The sequence below is a fragment of the Ovis canadensis genome, chromosome 2, assembly GCF_042477335.2.
Source record: "Ovis canadensis isolate MfBH-ARS-UI-01 breed Bighorn chromosome 2, ARS-UI_OviCan_v2, whole genome shotgun sequence".
Taxonomy (NCBI): Eukaryota; Metazoa; Chordata; class Mammalia; order Artiodactyla; family Bovidae; genus Ovis; species Ovis canadensis.
Window position 1 is genome coordinate 88,403,503 of NC_091246.1, and position 26,710 is coordinate 88,430,212.

General features: G+C 45.5%; 1 protein-coding gene across 5 annotated transcripts in view; it reads left to right on the forward strand.

Annotated features, from left to right (window-relative positions):
• ACER2 (alkaline ceramidase 2) overlaps positions 1-26,710 on the forward strand; it is a 53,083-nt gene that overhangs the window by 13,673 nt on the left and 12,700 nt on the right. The window contains exons 4-8 of one of the 5 annotated variants that reach the window (XR_011254388.1): positions 6,767-6,904; positions 11,157-11,294; positions 15,864-16,802; positions 20,605-20,722; positions 21,292-21,653. Coding sequence is in view for 3 of the 5 variants with exons in the window: in XM_069576647.1 (XP_069432748.1) it covers positions 6,767-6,904; positions 11,157-11,294; positions 15,864-16,050 (463 nt within the window). In the remaining 2 variants the exon portion in view is untranslated. Of the gene's footprint in view, positions 1-6,766; positions 6,905-11,156; positions 11,295-15,863; positions 20,375-20,604; positions 20,867-21,291; positions 21,654-26,710 lie in introns of those variants that run through there. The other 4 variants (XR_011254389.1, XM_069576648.1, XM_069576647.1 and 1 more) reach the window with 4 other exon arrangements.

Genomic DNA, 26,710 nt, shown 5'->3' on the forward strand with positions numbered 1-26,710 from the left:
GGTGGGCTGTAGTTCATGGGGTCGCAAAGAGACAGACACAACTGAGCTTGCATGCATGCTATATGGATAAATAATCTAAAAATATGGATTCAATCAAGTAAGCTGTGTGTTCCCATGGAGGAGAAATAAAAGAGTTCATTGTAGTTTTCCTGGTACCCTGAGTGGGACTAGGAGTGATGCCGCCATTAGAGATGCAGGCTGTTCTCTATGGATGGAGGTGGAAGAACATCCATGAAACATGCTGGCTTCAAAAAGCACATTATAGAACTGTGTGTGTGACACCCTCATTTTAGAATGAATGAAGACTCTTTTTGACTGTATGTCTTCAGATGTGCACAAACGTGTCTGGAAGGTAAGGAGCTGCCACCATTGGGCTATTCTTAGGAATGGGATGAAGCCTCTTTTTGACTGTATGTCTTCAGATATGCACAAACGTGTCTGGAAGGTACGGAGCTGCTGCTGCTGCTAAGTCACTTCAGTCGTGTCTGACTCTGTGCGACCCCATAGACGGCAGCCCACCAGGCTCCCCCGTCCCTGGGATTCTCCAGGCAAGAACACTGGAGTGGGTTGCCATTTCCTTCTCCAATGCATGAAAGTGAAAAGTGAAAGTGAAGTCGCTCAGTCATGTCCGACCCTCAGCAACCCCATGGACTGCAGCCTTCCAGGCTCCTCCTTCCATGGGATTTTCCAGGCAAGAGTACTGGAGTGGGGTGCCATTGCCTTCTCCGCTACCATTGGGCTATTCTTAGGAATGGGATGAAGCCTCTTTTTGACTGTATGTCTTCAGATATGCACAAACATGTCTGGAAGGTAAGGAGCTGCTACCATTGGGCTATTCTTAGGAATGCGAGTGGACAGAGAACTTTCACTTTTACCTTTAATCTGTACTGTTTTACAATTTTTTTTTTACAAAGTGCACGTGTTAATTTTTAATCCTAAAAACTGTTATTAAATGAGGTAGGAAAAAAACACACTTTATTCATTCATACATTCATTGGCTGCACTGTGTGGCTTGCCGGACCTTAGTTCCCTGACGAGGGATTGAATCTGGCACCCAGCAGTGAAAGTGCTGAGTCCTATCCACCGGACCATCAGGACATTCCCAAGAAAACATACTTTAAATGGATTAGCTGTACAATCTTCACCCTGGGCAGCAGGATTTGAATTAAATAGTATTATCTTTAAACACTATTGAGCAAACAGAAGTATCTTCAAGTGGAAAGGAAGCTGTTCCTGGTCTTAGATGAAACATGGTCTCCCTGGTGCAGAAACCTTCTCCTGAATGCAGGACGTGTACTTTAGAAATCAGAGATAGCCTAGGCCAGCCTGCTGTGTTTCAGTTGTGTTTCTTGTTTCCTTGTTCAGCTTCAGGAGAGACTGGGGTGATCAGAAAGCTGCCGGCGGAGGGGAAACGTGGAGGTGCATGCTGCTCGGCAGGGGCACGAGGTGGCTTGACCAGCGGGGATGTTCTGCCTCCGCCTGAGCAACACACCCCTGACCTTTTGGCTTTTCCTGTTGTTTCCAAAGATGCCCACCAGTTACTTACTTCCATGCTTTCCGGGAGCATGCTTTCATTGTATTGAGAGCTAAGGAACCACTTTGTTCTTAGATCTGAGTGTACAAGCCCTGAGATCAGCGTGAGAAGATGACAAAATGGGAATAAGGGTTTTGTTGTTTCTGGTGCTCTGGAGACCTGGGTTTGAAATTCCGCTGGACAGTGTTTAATGTGTTCATAATAGAGAATCTTGTTCTTTTCTTGTTTCTTTATGGGAGCAAGAGAGAAGAAAATGGGGGCAATGCTGTGGTAACAGAAACTTACCAACTTTAGTAATGAAACACATTGTGAGGCAGGGCTGTCTGACCGCTGGGGACTTTTCCATTGGCTGCACTGAGCTGCCTCTCTCAGGGGAAGATGTGGACCCCCTGTCTTCAGTTTGGGGAGAGTCTGTGGAGGCACTGAGAACCCTCTGTGTCTATATCCCTGGCTTTGCAAACCACCTGGGTTTGATTCCTAGATTCCCTGTTTAAAAAAAAAACAAACGTATAACTTGTTTTGACTCTTGAGGTTTCTGTTTGCTCATCTGTAGAACTGAATGACTAATCGTGTTCACCGCAGGCTTCTTGTTAGATGATCCTGCAAAGCAGTTCATAGAGCACTGAGACCATGGTGAGCACTCAGCTCTCATTCTCAGCGATGGCACATGGGGAATACTGCCCAGTATTTGAGGTGTGCATGCTAATTGGAGGACAAAAATGAACACTGATCATTTTCATGAGCAAAGGAAGAAAAGGTGACTGTTATGGGAGAGGTAGCTCACTGTAAATAAGGATTTCAGCTGTGTCTGTGGACCTTCAATTTGCCAGTGGTGTGGAGAGCAAGAAGGCAAGAAGGCCAGACTGTTTAGCGTGGACTTCACCTCGTGATGTGGGAAGGCAGCATCTCTGGTGTGGAATGGCATGCCAGACCAGAGATCTCAGGGCAACACCAGGAATTCTGCAGGCTGGGGATTGAGTGAACTTATATGATAGTAACCATTTATCTCTCCCCAACCACCCCACCTTTTTTTTTCTTTTTCTGGTCTAGACTTTGCTGGAATATTTCTAAAAACCTCTAAGGGGACTTCCTTGGTGGTCCAGTGGTTACGACTCCACTCCCAATCCAGGGGGCACAGGTTCAATCCCTGGTTGGGGAACTAGATCCCACATGCTACATGGTGTGACCAAATAAAATAAAATAAAATAAAATAAAATAAAATAAAATAACTTAGTAGTGGTTCCAGTGTGAAATTTCTGGAGAAGAGAGGGGATTGTGTGTTGGCTAAGTGACTTTGGATCAGACAGATCTAGATTTGAATAACAATCCACTTTTTCTTCTGCACTCTGATACCTTATTTTGCTCATCTATAAAGAAGAGATAGTAAAAGTATCTAACTCAGGGGTTAGAAACATATGTAAAAATCATATGAAGTATATAGCATAGTGTCTGTTACAGAGTAAACACTCACTAAGTGCTAGCAGTAATTATGAATGGCTAATACAGATACATGTTTTGGAGATAAAGAATATGCAGAACAGCAGGGGAATGTAAATAGGAATTGTTGTTGTTTAGTCACCAAGTCATGTCTGACTCTTTGCAACCCCATGGACTGCAGCACGGCAGTCAGTCCTCCCTGTCCTTCACCGTCTCCTGGAGTTTGCCCAAGTTCACATCCATTGAATTGGTGATGCCATCCAACCATCTCATCCTCTGTCACCCTCTTCTCCTGCCCTCAATCTTTTCCAGCATTAGGGTCTTTTCCAATGAGTTGATGCTTCGCATCAGGTGGCCAAAGTATTGGAGCTTCACCTTCAGCTGAATAGGAATAGGAATAGGCATAGTAAATAGAAATAATCGGTGGGATTTTCTAAAAAGGGCTGTCTTTCATTTTGCCTAGAATGTCTGAAGAATTGTTGGGATATGCACTCAGCTGTTGCTGGTTATTAATAATTTGACATTTCCGTTTTGAGAAAAAAGCAAACTGTTGTAGGCTAATTGTATCCATTTTCTAAAGAATTTATCCCGCTGTGGTCCTAAATCTAGCAATAGTCCTCACCTTACGATCCAGTTTATTTTTTGAATCCTGAATAGCAGGGTTGCAGGCTGGGATCTGCTTGTCCTGCTCTCTCTGCTGGGTGACTTGAGCTCATCTCAGACCCTCTGGGCCATATCAACTCCGTACTTAGGAAATGACAGGGCTGGACCTTCCAGGACCAAATGCTGGAATCCTGTGACTGTCAGAGGCTTGTTCTAAACAAGTTATGTTTTAGTTGTTGTTTAGTTGCTAAATTGTGTCCAACTCTTTTGTGATTCCCATAGAATGTAGCCCTCCAGACTTCTCTGTCCAAGGGATTTCCCAGGTGAGAATTCTGGAGTAGGTTGCCATTTCCTTCTCCAGAGGATCTTCCTGACCCAGGAATCGAACCCAGGTCTCTTACACAGAAGGTGGATTCTTTACTGCTGAGCCACCAGGGAAGCCCATTTTAGCCTTAAAGGGGAGTTTAAAGCAGTGAATCTTGTCCAGGATTGTATCTATCCCATGCCGGCCATCTGGGGAGTTTGTGGACATGTTTTTGGTGGTCACAGTAATGGAAAGTTTTATTATCCATAAATTCCATTTAACTTCAGAGGAGTAAAATGGGCATTACCAAATGTTTGATATGAAAAAAGGGGCTAACAGGGTTAAAAACCATCTCTTTAAAGGGAAGCTAATGATAACAATAGTAATGGCTTTATTATAATAATATTATGATGATGGTATTGGGTTGCTAGATTTGGGTTTGGGGAATACAGGAAGAAGGTGTGTTAAGTGTTCGCCAACCTTGTGTTCAGTTTGGGCTGATCATGAGTTGCAAAGTTGAAAACAGGACCAGAGGCAACAGTTGGGGGTATTTAGAGAACACCCCATGGGGCGCCTTGCCTCCTGGGTTTTCCTAGCTCTCTCTGTCCTCAGGGCCTCTGGTGACTGTTGGCTTCTCCTGGTTGCAGAACCATGCATTCACACGGTGTCTTCGTTGGCTCAGCCGCCTTCCAGAAGCGCATTCCTCCACACCCTCTGGGGAGCGGTAGGGAGGTGTCTGCCCATGTTCCTCTTAGAGAAAGCATGTTTCATCAAGCTCACTGCCTTTGAAATCTTTGGCAAGACTACAGAGAGCCTTTCTGATTGCAGCATCAGCTCAGTCGACTTTTCCCTGAGTATGACATTTTCAACAATAATATTATTTAAAATAACATTTATTCTCAAATCATGGTCATGAAAACAGAAATAATGGATTTTATTAGAACACACCATTGTATCAGGCACTGTGTTGAGTGCCTTAATGCTTATAAGGACACTACAGGGCAGGTGTCTTGATTTTCATACGGAAAACCTGAGGCTTGGGGAGTTTTAGTGACTTGCCAAAAATCCCATGGGCTGCTGAGGGATGGAGGCAGAATGTGAACATACATGGGTCTCACTGGACACGTGTGCTGTGACTCACCCTGTTGCTCTGTGTCTGGGTCCTAAACCTTCGGACACAGCGAGGTGGTACGGTTTGAAAGTATCTGATTATGTGTTTGCTGTGGTTGTTATTTAGTTGCTCAGTTGCGTCTGACTCTTTGTGACCCCATGGGCTGTAGCCCTATAGGCTCCTTAATCCATGGGATTTCCCAGGCAAGAATACCAGAGTGGGTGCCATTTCCTTCACCAGGGGATCTTCCCGACCTAGGAATCAAACCCACTCTCCCGCCTTGCAGGCAGATTCTTTGCCACTGAGCCACCAGGGAAGCTCATAGTTATGTGTTTATCTAATCTAAATGACCAAAAAGCCTTGACATATCATGGAACCTCAAGTCCAGTGATTGAGTTACTGGGAGGTCCCCAGGGGCCAGGCACACGGTGGGGACCTGGGGCTGTGTGACGCTACTGTACGCGGGCCAAGCTGCAGACTTCTCTAGTAGCTGATGTATGCCGGGGCCAAGGCTGGGAGAAAAACACAATTCTCCTGAGGATTTGCTGCTTGGATCCTTTCCCATGTACATATATTTTCCCGCTGGTCAAAGTTCAGGGCTACAATTCCTGTTCATTCCAGTCAGAAAGTTGGCAGCTTGATCAATGATTTCCTGAGCCTTGATGATAAATGGTTTTCCTCTTTATGAGATACACTTGTATTTTGAAAGTTTCCATGCACTTTGGTTTCTTTCTAATGGAATTTCATTCAAATTAGTTTCCTAACGGTGATACTTTCCAGGGCTCCTGGCCAAAGTAAATGGTGCTAATGAGGAATAACAGAAACTTCAGGAAAGTCATGTGCCCCTAAGTTTCAGTCATGGATATGGGCCTTTGAGATCCTCTAGTCTAGACTAGATAGGAAATTTATAGATAAGGAAGCAGAGTCCCAGGGAAAAGGAAAGCAGCGTGTCCAGGGTCACGTCGCCACTTCTAGCTCTTTCCACTGAAAGTACCTTCACTGAAGGGCTGTTATCAGTTATTTTTGATTCCAAAGGATAGTATCAATTATTTTTCTAACACTTTTCATGTCTGAAACTTCACACAAAATTCCAGTGCATAAGAGGCTGTAGATTGTCAGTCAATACAGATACCAGGATTTTAGACTTGTGTGCTAGACACATGGGGCATTTTTTTTTTTTTCTTTTAATCTGAGATGCTTTGTGGTTTGTAAATGATCTGTTTTTCTTATACATGTTCACCTTGTAGAAGAGGGCTGGGCAGACCGCATTTTTGGCCACATGGGTGACTTGCGTGTTCTTCGCAGATTAAGTGTTCTTGTTGCACGGTCATGCCCATTTGCTTACTTATTGTCTACAGTGGCGGGGTTGAGTAGCTGTGGCAGAGAACCTATGACCTGCGAAACCTAAAATATTCACTATCTGACCCTTTGCAGTAAGAATTTGCCCAGACATGCTGTAAGACACCTGGGGGAAAAAAAATACAGAAAAGTACTGCTAAAAATAATCAAGTATTCACAGCTTAGCCTTAAAGGCTCAGGTTGATTATAATTTAACCGTTTTCATAGCTAACTATTTTGAAAATTTCTGATTGTTTCCTAAGGATGAATTCCTAGAGAAACTGAGCCAGTGTGGGAGAATGGTTTGCAGGCTCCTGGCACTTTGTGTGGAATGTCTTTTGAGCTTGCCCTCCCAGCATCAGTGCCTGTACTCTGCCAACGTCCAGCAAACAAACACGGCCCCCTTTTTAATGGATTTGGTTTGCTTTCACCCGTATAGGGGCAGGTTCAAGGTGGTGGTCTGTGTCCTGTCTGCAGTTACAACGTGCCTGGCGTTTGTCAAGCCCGCCATCAACAACATCTCTCTGATGACCCTGGGGGTTCCCTGCATGGCGCTACTCATTGCTGAGCTAAGGAGGTGGGTAGCAGTCTCCCTCCCTGGCCCTCAGGCTGTCCTTGGGATAGGAACAAACCAGCTCTTGGTTCTTTTACTGCCTTTGAAGAGGAGTTACTCCTCACAAAGAGCTGTCCCTGACTTGTGGATTAGGATCAAGTTGGGTGGTTTGGTTCAAAATAGTAATCTCGTTTTCAGAAAGGAAGGCAGAGTATAAGCAATATATTCTAATGATCCAAAAACTAGCTTAGGAGGAACATCTCAGGGCCTGGTGAGTCCCTAGACCAAGCTGCCTGGAGTCAACTCTGCAGAAATGAGAATGTTGTTGTGTTGTTTAGCCACTAGGTCACCCCCAAGGACTATAGCCCACCCTACTCCTCTGTCCATGGGATTTCCCCGGTAAGAATACTGGAGTGGGTTGCCATTTCCTTCTCCATGGGCATCTTCCTAATTCAGGGATCAAACCCATGTTTCCTGCTTTGGCAGGTGGATTCTTTCCCACTGAGCCACCAGGGAAGCCCAAAAAGGAGAATAGATGTGTTCATATGACAGAGTAATAAGAAAAGCAAAGTCCTAAAGAAGCTATTGCCTTTATACACAGAAGGAAAAAAAAAAGAATGTCTGTATACAAAGCAGCATTGCTGCTTCTCCTGAGGCTTAGTTTCTTTCTTACAACCTATCAAGTAAAGCCTTTTACTGTTTGCATAAACATTTTCTTGTGTCAAGTCAAGTTCAGGTTGATACCAGACACGTTATTGGGTTGGCCAAAAAGTTCGTTTGGGTTTTTCTGAAAAGTAGTTTAGCTCTTCTGTGTGTTTATGACTGTCTTATTCAGCCCCAACTAAAACACATCTAAATCACTACCCATATTGTAATACTCTTTGAAAATGCCTTTTCTTTGTACCACTTTTAGTAATCCACTCTAATTCATGGCTTATTGTCATGGACACAGATGGTCTTAATTGAAGTTTTGTATTTATCCCCCTTTGTGAGAGTTTCTCTATGTAGTATATAATCAGCTTTCTCTCACTCTTTGTTTTGAGTGGAGACATGTATATGTTTTCTACCATTGCTTTGCCTCTGGGGGTTGTTTTGATTATCAGCAATACCAGGCAAGGTCAGAGGTGGTTGGTGAAGGGTGATAGAAACTTGAGGCCGGCAGTGGGAGGACTGTCCTGTCTTGTCTTGTTGGCTTTGAGTACCCTTCATGGACCTGGGAAGGAAGAGACCCATTGCAGAATACTAACAGAGCTTAAAGCTCTTTGGAAAACCATTACATTGCTGGTAAAGATATCTGAATGGATTTGTGATAGTCCAGTGATGCTGGCTGATATTAGGCCTGAAGTCAATAGAATGTTCTCCACTTAGCTATGTTTCTTGAGAATTCATTGCAATCTAGTTTTTATTTTAACTCCTGAGTTTCATATGTTTTAATCTATACTTTTGTTCAAAACTGGCTAAAGAAAGGGAAACTTTTAAATTCACGTTAGCTAAACAAGAGCAAATCAAGGGGCAGATTTTATAGAATAAATAAATTCTCCTTTACAATTGTGATATTTAAGCAGGGAAACATTTTCCTTTAATACTCTAATCTTTTTAAGTAATTGCAAAGGAAATAATTTCTATTCTATGCTTGAAATTTTTTACCCCTGAAAAGCCAGTCATCATTACAGTTAACTAGTCTTCATCATTACCTCAAAAACTTGCAGCATTGTGGAAGTGTTCCTCCTTCTATCTCTAGGATCTACCTTTCTACTTACTGATTATCCCCTCCCTTCTCCTGTTCTCATTTTACTCCTGTAAATTGTCTACGTGTCATCCCTCTCTCTCCAGAGGATCCTTCCCATTAGCCTGTTGAATCTCTCCCACTGTCTCTACCACCCAGCCTAGCCTCTATTACAATCTGTCTCCAGCCACCACCCTTAATCTCTCATCTGTCACAGCCATGCTTATTTAAAAGGTGTCTCCATCTGTTTCCTCTCATTTATTCTTCAAGCTACTCTAACCTGGCTTCTGTGCCCTCTTTGTTACCCAACCCCCTCTTGGTTGTACATCCACTGATCACGTTTTAGTCCTCCTGAATCTCACTTGTTTTCCCAGCTCTCTGTACAATTCACCCCCTCAACCTTGGTACTTTCTTTCTTGTGATTCCTATGACACCACGTTCTCCTTTTTTTTTCTTAACCAGTTCTGCAGCAGCTCCTCTTCATCCCTTCATGAGAGCGCCTTCTTTTCTATGCACCTGTCCATGCTGCTGCTGCTGCTAAGTCACTTCAGTCATGTCTGACTCTATGCAACCCCACAGATGGCAGCCCACTAGGCTCCTCCATCCCCGGGATTCTCCAGGCAAGAACACTGGAGTGGGTTGCCATTTCCTTCTCCAATCCATGAAAGTGAAAAGTGAAAGTGAAGTCGCTCAGTTGTGTCTGACCCTCAGTGACCCCATGGACTGCACCCTTCCAGGCTCCTCCATCCATGGGATTTTCCAGGCAAGAGTACTGGAGTGGATGCCATTGCCTTCTCTGACCTTTCCATGCAGGGAACCCGTAAGATACACCCTCACCTCTGCTTTTCTCTCCCTACACTTTCCCCTCAAACTTCTCATCTACTCCATGCCTTTAATTCCTGTTCATATGCTGAAGAGGAAGAGAAAATGGAAATTGTTCATCTCTGTTTTAGCCACTAAACCAGAAAGCAGTCACTAATGTTGTGGGGCTCTATCAATTTTTTCATAAATCTTTTCAAGGGCTACATATAACCCCCCTACTGACAGGGCTTTTCAGGTTGTTTTTTAACAGGTCTTTCTGAGCCTGCTGCCCATCCCATATTCACTGATGTTTTTGCCCATGTTTCCATCAGACAGCTGGGAAAGGTACCAGGAAGTCAGACTTTAGACACCATTAACTTGTTCAGCAAACATGAACAGATAACATCTGTTATGACCCATGAAGGGTCATATTTATGTTAGACACGGACTCCTGCGAGTGAACAAGCAGGACTGACCGGGGTGCAGGCCTTTGAGGGACAGAGACCTCAGAGGAGGGGTGGAAGGACCCTCAGCCACCGACTGCCTCTGGGCATTTCTCCCCAAGAAAAGAAGTCACCCTCTTTGTGAGCAATTTGGTAATAAGGAAGGAAAATGGCTGCTGAAGTTCCCCCTCGAGCTGTTGGGGTTTGTTCAGAAACCCTTTGCCCCAGGGTGTGGAAGAGCTCATTCTTTCTTTCAGGAGTACCAAGAGCCTCCCTGAGCCTGACACCGTCCCAGGTTGGGGAGACAGGCTGGAGATACATAAATGAAGCACAGAGGGTCTCGGCGAGGCTGTCATTGCTACAGAGAGAAATAGAGGGAAGAAGGTGATGGGGGCTTGGGGGTCACTTAGGAGGTGGAGATAAGCGGTGTGACTGCTAGGAACAGTGCTCAGCAAAGGGCTCACTGAGGGACATTTGAGCAAAAACTGGGAGGTGGTGAGCCCCGTGGCTATCTGGGAATAGCATTCCAGGAGACAGAACAGCCAGTGCTAAGGCTTGAGCAGCGTGCCTGGGGTTTTGGAGGAATGGCAAAGATTGCTGGGGGGTTTGATGAGCAGAGGCAACATGGGGCAGGTAGGGAGGAGCGGGTGGAGCACAGAGGGAGGCCAGCGCACTGGGCCTCCTGCCTGTGAGCACTTTGGCTTTCCCTCTGGGAAAAGGGAAGATGTGGGAGGCTTTTGGGCAGGGCGTTGAGAGGTGACTCTAGGAACAGGGGCAGATGAAGGTGATTGCCATAACTCAGGGGACTTGGACCCAGGCAGTGGTGACGGAAAGAGATTGGATTTGAAATATATATCCCCGAGCTGATGAATTAGATGTAGGGTATGTGAGAAAGAGAACAATGACTCCAGAATTCTTGGCCTGAGGTCCTGAAAGCACCCTTCCCCAAGGGGGCAGGGAGGAGAACAGGTATTGAACAGAAGAAAGGATCAGGAGTTCTTTGTAGACATGTGAAATTTAGATCAACACAGACCATTGGGTGGACGTGTCATAATCTGATGTGTGGTTTGCATGTCTGGAGTTAAGAAGAGGCCTGGGTGAAGAGTGTGGCTTTGTGAACCATCAGGGTGTATATAGTGTTTATATCCTTGAGCCTGTGTGATGGGGCATTGAGTGGGAACCCTGGTGCCAAGGGGCCAGGGAGGGTTAGGGTTAGGGGCTGGGGAGGTGTGAGGAGGCAGAGAAGTGACAAGTGAGTTAGAAGGAGACCAGGATGGACACAAGCTGTTCTCTGCGTCTCCGGCAGGTGTGACAACGTGCGTGTTTTAAAGCTGGGCCTCTTTTCCGGCCTCTGGTGGACCCTCGCCCTCTTCTGCTGGATCACTGACCGGGCCTTCTGTGAGCTGCTGTCATCTGTCCACTTCCCCTACCTGCACTGTGTGTGGTGAGCCGCGTCGTCGGGGGCAGGGGGTGGCGAGGCAGGGTCTACGCTCTCTGTCATCACTCTGCTCTCCTGCAGGGCACACGAGTGTGCACAGGAGATGGAGCAGAGCCTGGGGGCCCCTCTCTTCACAGAGACTATCGGACGTCTCAGGGAGCAGACTTAGCCGGACCAGGCAGACCTAATTGTCTCTGCTTCATGTCTGTGCTGTCTTTTACCTCTTGCTCCATTATCAAAGCAGAAAGGAGCTTGGAAATCGAAGCTGTAACCTGAGCTCTAGCTAGGTCTGCAGGGTAGGGGAATGTGGGGAAGGCTGGGGACAGATGTGACGTGGGGACAGGACAGTCCCAAATGGGAACCAAGCACACCTGAGCCTGAGTGACCAGCCTGGGCCTCACAGGTCACCTGGGGACAGTCTCACCCATTCATTTGACAGGTGGAGACACAAGTCCAGAGAAATAAAAGTGAATTGTTAAGGATCGCCCAGCTGGTTACATAAAACCAGCCCAGGAGCTTAATCGTGGGGAACATGATCAAGCATCTATAGTTTAGAAGGCTCAGGCTGCACTGTTAGGTTAAGAAAAAGGTTACAAAACAGCATGCAGAATCCTGCCCTCAGAAAGCAGAGGAGGAGTGGTTTTCTTCCTGGGAACTGCGTCAACTCCAAACCTAGCATCATCTTTCCCTCTCTGTCCTCCAGGATTTCTGATCATGAGATATCAAGGGACAAGAGAATTCTTTAGAGTGCTCCTTGTAAGTTGAGAGCACCCAGGGAGGAATTCTAGTGGTAAGGAGTTGTTAAAACTTGTTAGATCCAGATTTGGAAGAAGGCTGACCTCTATCAGGAGATACCTAAGATTATTCGATTTGAAAGAATTCTCTTGAATTCCCTGGGGTGTTTGAACTTGTGTATTATCTACCATGAGACCTAAGCTGCTCTCAGGTTAAGACTTGGGGACTTCCAGATTTTTTCGCTGAAGGCAAAGCAAAGCAGCTCATGCTGGGGATTCCAGTCTTAGGGTCCATTGCCTGATATTTCTTAGGTTCAACCTCGACTCACATTAGTGAATTTATATACACTTCGTACATCTGAGATATAATTTACAGATTATTAAATGCACAGATTTTGTGTAGTCTGGTAAGTTTTGATAAATGTATCCACCTGTGTAGAGAGGCTCTCATTCAAAATATAGTACTTTCTTTAAAAAATTTTTATTTTGTCTTTTGGCTGCTCCACATGCAGCATGTGGGGTCTTAGTTGCCTGTCTAGGGACTGAACCTGTGTCCCCTGCAGTGGAAGCTTGGTCTTAACCTGTGGACCGCCAGGGAAGCCCCTGGTGTGTTTTAAATTGATCCAAGTTCCTTTATCACAGAGTGATTTAAGTAAAATTCAAAAAGTAGAGTGTAGTAACTTTGGTTCAACCTTAATTTGTTTCTAAATTTGGTGTACTTTGAGTTTTTTTCCCCCCCAAAGTTGAACAGTTTTCTGGGATTTCCCTGATGGTCCAGTGGTTAAGATTTCTAGCTTCTACTGCGGGCGGGGGGGGGGGGGGGGGGGGGCGGGGCGCAGGTTCGATCTCTATTTGGGGAGCTAAGAACTCAAATGCTGTGTAGAGTGGCCAAAAGACAAACCAGAGTTGAACCTCTTTTTTTTTGTTTTTTTTGTTTTTTGTTTTGTATCAGTTATAGTGATATATTTATTTACTACAACAAATTTAAACAACAGGGAAGTATAGAAAGAAAGGCTTTTACAATTCTAATTCTGTCCAAAGAGAGAGAACAATTGTTAACAACCTAAAGTATATCCTTCCAGATGTTTAGTTCTCTAATTCTACTTTTAAAAGCAAAAATAGCTTCAACCTGTACATGATGCCTGGAAAATCCCATGGGCGGCAGAGCCTGGTAGGCTGCAGTCCATGGGGTCGCTAAGAGTCGGACACGACTGAGCGACTTCCCTTTCACTTTTCACTTTCATGCATTGGAGAAGGAAATGGCAACCCACTCCAGTACTCTTGCCTGGAGAATCCCAGGGATGGGGGAGCCTGGTTGGCTCCATCTATGGGATTGCACAGAGTCGGACATGACTGAAGCGACTTAGCAGCAGCAGCAGGGATGATGCAAGCTGGTTCTTCTTTTGCTGTTCAAATCATGGACAACTCTCCTTACCAATGTAATTATATTATTTTCATCAGTTTGCGTGTCCAGTTAATACCTCGCAACATGGGTAATGCTATGTAATTCATTTAACCAACTTCTCTGTTAATGGATATTAAGGTTATTTCTAACTTTTCACTTTTATAAACAATTGGTAATGAATATCTGTATTTGTTCATATGCCTGAATGTTCCCTTAGGTTATAATATGTTGCCAAACCCAGAGATACCAACTGACACAATTTTACTAAAATCTGTAAGATAATAAAAGTATATCTGTAAGATACACTTTCACATATCCTGGATGTTAATAACTTTAAAAAGTATTTGTTAACCTGATTGAAAAGATTTTATTTTTATCTTTTAAAAAGTTAGTATTTTGTTGGGCATCTTTCAAATATCAATTTACTTTATCATTCCTCTTTTGAAATGTGCCTTTTAAGTTTCTTTATCATCTCTGTGGAGTGTTTGTATTTAAAAATTTATATCCAGCCCCTACTTCCCGACACATAGTAGAGAGTCATTACTGTTAAATACCTCTGTGCCATTTATTATGCACATTTGTAACATTTTCAAAAGTATAGAGAATAATGCGTGGAGCCCCCAGGGAGGCAACAGTTAGCTCTAGTATTATCTCATCCTGGCCACCCTCACCCACTACCCACCCCACCCAGATTGTTATAAAGCAAATCCAATGACTATGCAATGACTGGTTTTTAGGGCTCTTCATCAGGTAGGGATTTTAATTCTTTGTCACAGGGTACACCTGTTCCCCCCACCCCCACTTTCCCGTTTATTTGCTAGTATGTTGATGCTATCTTGCTCCATACTGCTTTATCTGTTAGTATGTTGATGCTATCTTGCACCGTACTGTTTTAAACTTGCATGCTCCCACCTCTGTCAGTCTTTTCCTTTAGTTTTTTTTCCTTCTCCCTTCTATATGCATTACACTGTGGCTGTGACATCCCTTAAATGACACTGTTCTCAACCAAGCGAACTGGTAGTGCTCTTACAACCATCTTTATTCCAGGTGTGTGTGTTTACTGTTCCCATGTTTGGCTGTGCTGGGTCTTGGGGGCAGGGCGTGGACTCTTCCTCGTAGTGCGTGGGTTTCTCTCTGGTTGCTGTTCGCGGGTTCTAGAGCGTGGGCTCAGTAGGTGCCATGCTTGGGCTTAGTTGCCCCGTGGCATGTGAGATCTTAGTTCCCCGAGCAGGGATTGAACCTGCGTCCCCTGCACTGGATGGTGGGTTCTTAGCCACTGGACCACCAGGGAAGTCTCCATTCCATGTGTTTTTAAATGAACAGGTGTCCACTACACGTGGCTGTCACAGTGATTCCCTTTAGGGTTTCAGAACTTTGTGTCATTTTAAGAAAGACCTCTTCCAAGGTTTATAAAAATATTCTTTTATTTTTAAGAGAATATTATAAAAGAATATTTTTAAAAGAATATTTAAAAGAATATTTTTAAAAATATATTTTTAAAATGTATTTAAAATGTTTTTAAAATGTATTTTAAATCTTTAATTTATCTGGAGTTTTAAATTTCAGTATAAGGTGCAAAAGTTACATGCCTTTACATGGTCCCCATGATAAAAGATCAATATGAAAACTTGCTACCAGCCCGGTGAAGATAATAAAGAGTTTCCTTACTAAAGTGCAAAAGCTGATGAATCAGTGTAAAATTATTTCTAATGAAGGGTGTTAGATATGTAAAGCCCATTATTAAAGTGAGAAGTGGGGAATCAGTCCCATGTGCTCAGTTATTTCCATCCTTTTAGTGCCTCTGTTTTTTTATTTTAATTAAATTTGTTTATTTATTTACATGTCAATCTCAAACCTCCAATCTATCCTTCTTCGCCACCCTCCCCAACCCTGCAACCATAAATTCATTCTCTGAGCTTGTGAATCAGTTTCTGTTTTGTGAATAAGTTCATTTGTATCCTTTTTCTCTCTTTTCTTTTTTTTTTGGCCATGCACTGTGGCATGTGGGATCTTAGTTCCCCAACCAGGTATTGAACCCTCGTCCCCTGCAGTGGAAGCGCAAAGCCTTAACCACTGGTGCACCCAGGAAGTCCCTATATTCTTTTCTTTTTTTCTAGATTTTGCATATAAGCGATATCATATTAGTGCTTCTGTCTTAAACCCTTGATTTCTGTGGAGCCCCAAAGGCATTGGCAAGTTTTTCCTGTTATCAGGCTGGAATACTTTAGAACATTTCAAGAGAGGCCTTGTTGGCTCAGAATGTATCAGTCGCGTGCTATTCCAGGGGTGTGGGGCTCCCTCGCCCCCTCTGAGCTAGAGGAGGCTCCTGCCAGTCTTTGCATCTGGGAAAGGCGGGTTAAGCCTGCAGGGAGGCGGGGCGGCAGGCCGGCCCAGTCTCCGTGCCTCAGGCCCTCACGTGTCTGTCTCCCTCGCCAGGCACATCCTCATTTGCCTCGCTGCCTACCTGGGCTGCGTGTGCTTCGCCTACTTCGATGCTGCGTCCGAGATCCCCGAGCAAGGCCCCGTCATCAAGTTCTGGCCCAGCGAGCGGTGGGCCTTCATCGGCGTCCCCTACGTGTCCCTTCTGTGCGCCAATAAGAAATCCTCGGTGAAGATCACGTGATGGCAAGGCGGTGACTGGCCTCTCTGCCCCCTAACCTTCACCTTCCCCGCAAAGACAGCCAGGGTGGGGGTTTCGCAGAGTTGGGAGTGGGGTCTGTCTTTTTAAAATCCTATTCCCTTGGGACCTAACTAGTGTGTCTGTGGACCGCCAGGACTCCACAGTGCCTGGGGGGAGAGATGCTGGCCCGGAGGTGGGAAGCAGATGGCCACGGGGCTCTGGGTGTGTGTTCTGTGACACCTCCAGGTGCAATGCTCCTTGGGCTGCGTCCCTGTGGTGATGGCAGCGCCGTCCAGTGGGGGACCCCTTGCTGCACACGCCTTGCTTCCGGGCCCCGCCATCCTCTTGTGTTCCAGGAGCCGACCCACCCGTGACAGACACATCCTGCGTCAGACGAGACCCTCTGTCCAATGGAAGAGGCCAGAGCTTTTCATCCAGGGCCACTGTCCTAAATCAGCAGCAGACAAACGGAGCGCACACAGGGCTTGTGCCCCAGGAGGCTGGTTTCCACCTGCAGTGCTCTGTAACCTGAGGTTTGCATACACGTGTGAACCCTTTTCCTGCTACCTCTGCTGAGAGGTGGAGTCTTGACTACAGATCCGGGTGAAGCTAACATGCAAAACCCTCTATGCCAAAAAACGACACTCCACTTTAAGCCATTCTGGAAGATGAGCACAATCTTAAAAGCTGACATGATTTGCCTCCCCGACCCCACCCCAGCCCAGGATCCTCAAATACAAAGAAGAATAGCTACGGTGTGAGTGTTCGGGACACAGACTCCTCCCCTCTTACTACTTGACCTCTGTGACATTCCCACAGGCCTGTGACAATCGCGGTAGGGATCCTGGTTCAAAATTTGGAGCAAATGTGAAGTTTGAGAAGTTATTCTCATTGGAAGCCTCTTGTCTGCTGTCCTGTGCTGGAAATTACTGTCAAGAATCTTGCCTCTTCTTTCTTTGATATCTACTGTGGGAATTACTCTCGGTATTCTCACAGGATGAGGTGCTTCCTGCAGCTTCTGCAGTCATTTGACCACTTGCTAAGTGCTGGCTGTAATTGTTCACTGGCTGCTTTTGGTGCAGCAGGGCAAACCTCTTGCCCTCTGAGTTCTTCTCACCTAAAGTCATACTGGTTGCAACTCATCTCCTCTTCACTGGGCTGAATGGAAGACCCCACATGTGTCTTCAAGGTGTGAGGTGGGGATTCATGACCTCAGGGATACTCGTGTTAACTCAGGCATCTCTTGCTTTGCAACATTCCATCATGGGAGCAGGCAGACAGATGTGTCCTTCTTGTGTGGGTAGGAAGTACGTCAATGTCCTGCGTATTTAAGAAAGGGGCCGTAGCAATTTTGGCTTGTCTGGGCACTCTTAGACTCTCATTAGAACTTGCACAGGATCAAAAGGTGAAAAGTCCAAGGAGCAACTGAATTTAGAAATGAATGTCTTTATTCTACTTCTGTGGTTTTCAAATGATTTTAACAGAAGAGCCCTGTTGGCAGTAAGGCATCTTTATGGAGACCTAATGTGTGAAATAAGTTGTATTCTATTAGCTTAATTTTATTTTGAGGTTAAGCTTGCAGCATTTCCTGAATAATATGAAAGGCAGTGAGATGGAAAGTAACAAATTGGTGGTTTCCAAGGTAGAAAGATTTGGTATGGAATGAGTGTCCACGTTGCTTTAGTATAGTTTAAAAATCAGTATTTGAGTTAAATACTCGTGGAAACGTTAACATATGAATATGAGACCTAGGTGGCTTGTAGAACAGTATTGGAAAACTGCTCTTTAAGTCCTTTGGGTTTCAAGACTAGAGTGTTCTTTAAAGGAGCTGTCAGACCATCCTCTTTTCGGACTGACCCACCAGGCATGGATTCTGTCCTCATCCATGCTGAAGAAGAAAAATGCTCTGAGGAGGGAGCTGGTTGTATTTTAAGCCCAGCTCTTTTAGTGGGAAAGAGTAAAGAGAAGCAGAGTGTAGGTATTGTTTTTTGTGTGTGACATTTAGTTTCTGTCTTGAAAGTTCCTTGGTGATGGCAGCATTGTCCCAACCATCAAGGAGGGACCGTTTCTCCTGATGAAATGAAGGGCATGTTCCTTGGGAACCACCACCTCCAGCCCCAAGGCTTTCACCTGGCCCACCTGGAAGGTTCTGAATGACCTTGGAAATGGGGATGAAATGCAACTCTGCTAGAATGAGAGAAGAAAGTGCCCTAATGAACAGAGCTGTTTCTCTTCTTCTGCAAGACAAATGGCTAAGTTTCAGAAAGAATGCTTTTGTTATGGAAAACAAAATGCCCTTCTAGCCCATGTGTGCGTCCTCAGTCCAGTCCTGTCTGGCTCTTTGCCAGCCTATGGACTGCAGCCCGCTAGGCTCCTCTGTCCATGGGATTCTCCAGGTGAGGATACTGGAGTGGGTAGCCATTCCCTTCTCCATTGGATCTTCCTGACCCAGGGATCAAACCTGAGTCTCTGACGTCTCCTGCACTGGCAGGAGGGTTCTTTACCACTAGCGCCCTTCTAGAGGCTGATTTTAATGCGACGAGGCTGAGAAAAAGACGGAATAGGGTGTATTTTAGGAATACAAGTCTTTGCTCTACGTCTGAAAAGAAATCACTATGTTTACCAGCGTGGCAGGGTAAATCAAGAGAGTAGGAATATACCAATCTTACTTTGCATTATGGCTTCATTCATATTTATATTTACATTTATATTCATAATGCTCTTATAGCACTACATGCTTTTTAAGGAAAATGGGGATATCACAGAAAAGTTGAAAGAGAAGAAAACAATCTATTTCTATGGCTCAAGGACAACCACTGTTAATATATTTTGGGATATTTCCTTCTCATCTTTTTTCCCTAATACAGTTGTAAATAGATGTCTTTTAGAGCTGACAGTTGATTTTGTACCTTGAATGGAATATAAAGGCCAGTCATATTTTTCCTGACGAGCAGGTTTGGGGATATCTGAGAGTTAGCTATATTCTTCAGTATTCATCACTGGATTGTAAGACTTACTACTGAGTCTTCCCTTTTTATTTGAGGCTAACATCAATGGGCCCTAAGAAAAAATGAATTCTGCTTTTTGATATGTTTCTGCACTTAGATGGACGAGTCATAGAAAATAGCTGTTGAATATATATAGTTCTGCAGGTTTTGATGTAAAGAGTGAATAGCTTATTTCATTCCTTCATGTGCAATCAAGAATCTTTTTCTCCCCTCTGGTAATTCAGGGAGGTGGAGATTGGACAGTTAGGAGTTAGGTCATGACAATTACTCAGCATGGCTATTAGATATTTCTTCTGGTGAGGATTTGCCTAAGATTGACACCCAGCAGGTACTGGATTTGGAATATTAAAAAAAAAAAATTGATGTAACCAAGTGATCATTTAAGTAAACGATTTGTATTTTATAGTGTCTGATTTTTAGAAAATAGTTCCTGCTTTTATTATTTTAATGTAAAACCAGCACTTCAGTGACTATATTGCAGGTGTCTGGGATAAGATGCCTGCATCTGTTTGGTAGTAGGCTACATTTGGGGGGTGCGTTGTGCCTGTCCCCCCAGAGAATGCCTAGAAGACATTCCTTGTGGATCAGAGATGTTCTTTTGGGAGACTAAGCATGATGGTCGTCAAGCACAGGGTTTGTAAAAATACCATCACCTATGCTCTTTACTGGATTTCTCAGGTATGTAATAAAAACTTCTCCCTCATTCATTATGCTTATGCGAGCTGGTGCCATTCTGGAGGCTTCAGAACTGAGGGGTGAGCCTCCCCTGGCCCTTCATCCCTTGGGGCTGATGTGGAACCATCTGTCTGGGGGACAGGTGAGGGCTGAAGCTTGCCTGGACACAGCCTCTCTCATAGCTCCTTGTTCCCAAATGAACCTGGAACCCCTAATAGTCAGCTCTAGGCCTGGTTGCTGCTGATCCAGCTGGTCAAAGAGAAGTCTTGGGCTAGGTTGGGATTCTCAATGGATTTTGTAGACATCATTTTCCTACAGATTTTGTAATCGCCTCTACTTTAAAGAACTCATTGTTTGAATTGTAGCTTTCCCTATTTTTTAAACCAGTTCTGAGACGATTTTGTAACCACAATATGTAATCAGAGCAAATAGATACGTATTTTCAGGTATATACCTTGTTCTGTACTTTATATAGGGTGTGCTGTATAAGGGTAGTGGGCCCACTGGCTGTGGTAGCATTTAGTCTCTGTTACACTGGGAGTAACTGAAGGCCTTTTGAAGTGGCGCTTTTGCACTTTATGCTCTTTTTGTGAACTGTGATGTCTGTGTTTGATATTAAAGCCCTAAGGGGCATTTTCTGTGAATGAATAGGTATATGTTTGTTTATTTCCAAAATGATTTCTGCAACAGCTGCCATGAGAAATACATTTAAGGGATTGTAAGGTACATTTGCTCAAACTCATTTATTAATGAACTTGGGTATCATTCTTATTAAGCATACTTAAAATGAGTATATTTAATACTAATTAAACATGCTAGTTAATTGTTGGTTTCTTCTTAGAGCTGTGAAATTAATACACTTACATGTTTCCAGTATAAAAGTACCTGCTGCTGCTGCTGCTGCTGCTGCTAAGTCACTTCAGTCGTGTCCAACTCTGTGCGACCCCATAGACGGCAGCCTGCCAGGCTCCCCTGTCCCTGGGATTCTCCAGGCAAGAACACTGGAGTGGGTTGCCATTTCCTTTCTCCAATGCATGAAAGTGAAAAGTGAAAGTGAAATCACTTAGTCGTGTCCGACTCTTCTCAACCCCGTGGACTGCAGCCTTCCAGGCTCTTCCATCCATGGGATTTTCCAGGCAAGAGTACTGGAGTGGGGTGCCATTGCCTCGAAAGTACCTAGAGGCAGTTAATTGAAAGGTCTGTAATTATGTCAGGTGGATATAAAATCTCAAATGCAGAAAACATTTCATCTAAGCTGCAGTGCGTCCAGTCACTAGAAGGAAGATCATATAACAATATAAAAGAGTGAATGAACATAGCAGGAAAGTTCCGTATACCCATTTTTCTTTATTTCCCGTGTGCATTGCTTTTAAATTAAGGGGTTCATAGGCAGTCTTGTTTATAAGAATGATGTGACTGTGAGAGGAGAAAGACTGAGTGGTCAGCAGTATCAGTAGTGCTGCCATGGTCTTAGAGATTTTTTTCTGGCCAGGATGAGGGGATGAGGGGTGGCCACTGAGGTCTTTGCTAATCTGCTATAAGCAGTGGGTCTTCTCCCTAGGAAAATGGCCGTACAGAGAATTACTTGGGGATTCAGCTGTCTCAAGAAGCCACCCACGTAGAGAAATGTGTGACGCGCCATGAAGCCAGGAGTCACCTCCTTTCTGGTGGTGAAATCGAGGTCTCCACAGCTCAGCATTCCTGACTGCCCTCTAAGACCAACCCCAGCCCCCTTCTCCCATGAGGACTTGCCATCACGAGGGACTGGAAACTTACACCTTAAGAGTTGAACAAGTTTGAAATTTATGTCTTCCTTAAGCCTCTGGTCCTGATTTATACTTCCAGACCCTCCTTAAGATGTTATCTGGATCTGCCGCATTTTTGCACTGTGGAAATTTTTGCAGAATAAAAAAGTGTTTTAAATATGGTATTTGGGTTTTCTTCCTCTGCTCTCTCTGGAGCGGAGCTCAGCTTCCTCCTCGGGTCCCACCTTAAAGGGGCTGGCAGCCCCTTTCCCCAGTTTACAGTTACCTTTGTAAAAAATGTTTTTAATTGGAAGATAATTGCTAAAGAATTATCTTTATCTCGAGTGGGCACTTTTGTCTATGGTCACCTCCAGGCCTGGTGACCCTCTGAGTATTAACTCACAAAAAGAAAAAGAATCAACCACACCTGGGTTTTTGTTGGCTTTATTGGCTTGTTTATTTCTTGTTAAAACATTTGATTCAGCTGCTTTACAACTGAGCACAGAGACCATAGCGTTATCTTTAAGAGTGTAACATGTAGCAGTACAGTCAGTAGAGCTTACTTTTATATTATTAGGGCAGATGGTGGGAAAGTGGCTGACTAGGGGACTCGGGGCACGGCATGGCAGAAAGATGGCATCTTTGGTGACACTGGCTAGAGAAGGATGTTCACGAACAAAGAAAGCTGTAGTCACCAGGGTGGGAGGACCCGGAAGCGATTCCTGGAGTAATATTGCCATCTAGTGGCCTTTCAGGGTATTGCTGACAATGGCACGTGTGAGACCTTTCCCAATTGCTTATCATCCCAGGAGACCCAAGAGACCCGGGTTCCATCCCTGGGTGGAGAAGATGCCTTGGAGGAGGAAATGGCAACCCACTCCAGTATTCTTGCCTGGAAAATCCCATGGACAGAGGAACCTGGAGGACTACAGTCCATGAAAGTGAAAGTGAAGCCACTCAGTCGTGTCCGACTCTGTGCGACCCCATGGACTGCAGCCCACCGGGCTCCTCTGTCCATGGGATTTTCCAGGCAAGAGTACTGGAGTGGGGCGCCATTGCCTACCCCCCCCCCCCCCACACACACACACTAGGACCCACTATAACTGTCTCAAAGCTTCCACAAGTTGTGCAACTTCTTTTGGGGCCCAAGTATGTTTCCCTGGATTTTTTTTCAAGCTTCTCTCTGCCTTCATTTCCCTTTCTTCTGTAGCCCCAGAAAGTCATTCTTTACTCACTAGGTTGTTTGATCTTACCTGATTAAAAAAACAATCAGCCAAATACCTTAAATATTTCCCTATCCACAAAACCAACTCTAAGTAGCTGTGATCTGAAGGAAGTTTTTTAATCCACTGGAGTTAAATTTAACTTTCGGTATCAATAATTTCTTTTACACAAGTCAAACATCAGTACAACCCCCCAAGCTTAAAGACTGAATCCAGTTTGAACCAGCTGTTTGCAAATACCTGCTATGCTAATACAGAAGTGAGCAGGGGTGAGGTGGGTGTGGGGAGTGTTGAAGAGGAAGGAGACCATTAACTCTGCTGAAATCCCTATGTGAGAGGAATTCACAGTGCTGGGGAGGCAGGTGGGGGCAGCAGGGAGGTTTGACCAGGAGGGAGTTGAGGTTTGAGAATTCTAAGTGTTAACTGATGGCCCATGAGCCACATTTAATAATGTATAATCTCAGTCTGATTAAAGTATCCTTAGGGAGTAATACTGGAGAAGGCAATGGCACCTCACTCCAGTACTCTTGCCTGGAAAATCCCATGTATGGAGCCTAGCAGGCTGCAGTCCATGGGGTCGCTGAGAGTCGGACACGACTGAGCGACTTCACTTTAACTTTTCACTTTCATGCATTGGGGAAGGAAATGGCAACCCACTCCAGTGTTCTTGCCTGGAGAATCCCAGGGACGGGGGAGCCTGGTGGGCTGCTGTCTATGAGGTCACACAGAGTCAGACACCACTGAAGCGACTTAGCATCAGCAGCAGGGAGTAATACTATCTAGAGCCAGTAGTATTTTCTTAAAGCCAGTCTTATTTGAGAGCCCATCACATAAGTTATCTTTCAGGTAAGTTGTCTTCTCACAATTATTTTGTGAGGCTATTATTCCTATTTTGAATACCATAAAACTGAGGCTCAGAAATGTATCTTGAACACAGCTGACTTAGTGGCAGAATCAAGACTTTTGACTGCAGTTCTGTTTCCATAAGTGTTTAATCTTATTTTCAAAATGGCAAAGGAGGTAAAAGGTTTTTATATAGATAGGTGAAGATTACTGGATTCAAAAGTATCCTTTTAAAATGCACGATTATACAATATAGAGTAGCAGTCGGCATGTAGTGAATCAAACTGTTGTTTAGTCATTAAGTTGTGTCTGATTGCGGCCCCATGCACTGTAGCCTCCACTGTCTATGGGATTTCCCAGGCAAGAATACTGGAGTGGGTTTCCATTTTCTTCTCCAGGGCACTTAGGGATCGAACCCATGTCCCCTGCATTGGGAGGTGTATTTTTTACTATTGAGCCACCAGGGAAGCCTCAGTAATCAGGAGTCCCCCACCATCTAGCAGGCCTGGGTGATAGTGCCGTCTTGTGGCCAAAGTCAGAAACTGCACTCCATCTTCACACCTTCCCAGGAATGGATGATGTTTGCACATTGGGGACTCCTTCCTCTCTGGCTCCAAGCCATCTCTTGCTCTTCACTGTAGATCTGCAAATCCAGTTCATTCCTGGCATGGTCTACTTGGATGTCCAATAGACACGCGAAATCGTCTTACCCCAAACTTGCACCTTGTTCACCTTCTAAGTCAGGCCACTCCATTCAGTTGCCAGAAGTCCCCACTTTCCTCATTTGTCCATGTCTTACCTAAGAGTAGGTAAATCCTCTCCATCCCACTTCCCCAGTGTCTCAAATCTATCCATTTCTCTCCATCCTAGAGAGTGCTCCTCTGTGTCTTGTCAATCCATCCTCCATACAAAATACCAGAGGGGCTGGCCTGAACAACGGACACTGACTTCTCACACTTTTGGACACTGGAAAGTCCAAGGCCAAGGTACCAGGAGATTTGGTTCCTGGTAAGGACCAGCATCCTGGCTTGCAGGTGGCCACCTCCTCTTGTGGGCAGGGAGAGCGTGCTCCGGCATCTCTTCTCCATGTTATGGGGGCACCAATCCCATCATGACCTCCCCCTCATGACCTCACCTTAACCTGCACGTGTACATGCTCAATTGCTCAGTCATGTCCAACTCTTTGCAACCCTATGGATTGCAGCCCGCCAGGCTCCTCTCTCTATGGGATTCTTCAGGCAAGAATACTGGAGTGGGTTGCCATGCCCTCCTCCAGGGGATCTTCTTGACCCAGGGATCAAACCCATGTCTCCTGCCTTGCAGGTGGATTCTTTACCCACTGAGCCTCTGGGGAAGCCCCCATCTTAACCCGATCACCTTCCAAAGGTTCCACCTCCAAATACTATCACACTGCAGGGGAAGCAGATTTGGGGGGCAGGTGTTTAGGGATCCAACATATGGATTTTGGGGGATGCAAATTTTCAGGTCACTGCAGACTGTATGAGGGAGATTTTTCTTATCTTCATTTTCTTGGTGAAGTCCTGAGGCCTGGGGTCGGAGAATGCATATCTGGTCCAAGACCACAGAGCCAGTAAGTGGCTCAGCTCTCTCCCACCCCAAACCTGGGCTCCTTCCCTCCTTCATTCTGCAGCAGAGAAGGAGGGAAGGTGTCCACTGTGCTGAGTGGGGACAGCTAAGGGAGAGACATGGCTAATATGTTCCGAGCAGCTTCACCATGCACCAGGTCCTCATGGGGACATGGGTGATGGATCCCAAGGCGCTGGAGCCTAGTCTGTGATGTGGAAAGACTGGGGCTCAGAGGCTGAGCCGCTTGCCTGAGGACATGAAGCTGGTGACCAATGGAGGTGTCACAGCATCAGCTTCCAGGTCACTGTGTGTGTTCTTGCATTTGCTCACCCCTTTCAAATTAGGTCGGGGTTTCCTGTGGCGGTGATAACAGATGACTGTGAGCTCCACGGCTCAAAGCAACAGAAATGTATTCTCTCACAGTGCAGGAGACCAGAGTCTGATTCTAGATGTCAGCAGGGGGACCTCCCCAGAGGTCCAGTAAGTTAACACTCTGTGGTTCTGCTGCAGGGAGCATGGGTTCGATCCCTGGCTGGGGAACTAAGATCCCACGTGCCTTGCTGGGTGCCTCCCCTAAAAAAAGTTCAAGATAAAGATGTCGGTGGGGTTGGCTCCTTCTGTAGCACCGGGGGAGAGTCTGCTTCCGCTTCTCTCTTGGTTTCTGGTGGTTGCCAGCAATCCTGTTACCTCCACCGGCAGACCCTTCCGTCCAGTCTCCGCCTCTGCTGTCTGTTGGCTTCCCCCTTTCTCCGTGTCAGAACCTCCCTCTCCCTCCCTCTGTGATCTCTTATAAAGACAGCAGCCTAATTCAGTTCAATCTTGATTAACTGATTACATCCGCAAAGACCTTCTTTCCAAATAAGGTCATGGTGTGGGATCCCTGGTGTATGCCAATTTTGGGGGGTCAGCATTCAGTCTACTGCCCTGTCCCACAAGCTGCTTCCCGCATCTGCCCAGAATATGGGATCTCCTCCCCTCGTGTTTAGCCAGAGGCCCCAGAAGAGTGTTACAGAGTAGCCGGAGTCCTCAGAGTGCACAGGAGCGCACAGATACACACCCACCCCAGGCTTCCGCTTTCTCCTCCAAGGCCCCTGTTGGGGTTGCCTCTAATACCTTTCTCACCCCCGATCCGAGCAGCCCCCACCCTGCCGGCTGCTGTTGAAAAATACTTTGAGAAGCAGTGAGTGGTGGTAGGAGAGGACAGAACGGGTTTCAGGGAGCTTGGCTGGGGTTTCATTTGGCAGAATTCCCCTCTCTGTCCCGGAAGTTTAGGGTGTCTGGCAGGGGAAAGCCAGCCGCCTCTCACCCCAGGCACCGCACGGCCTCCTCATCTTTGTATGGCCGGAAACAGGCCCAGGACTGACCTGGCAATCAGTGTTGGGGAGGTTGAACTCAGACACCTAGTAATCAATCAGTCAATTCACAGAGCTAGAGAATGCAGGGTGTAGTGGAACACCTTGTGGGTCCAGGAAGTCCTCTTTGGAAGGCAACGTCCATACTGAGACCAGAAGAATTGGTCAGTGCTCAGCAGAGTGCTCCGCGCTCTTGTCAACAGCACTGGGATTGGTCGATTGGTCTGTCC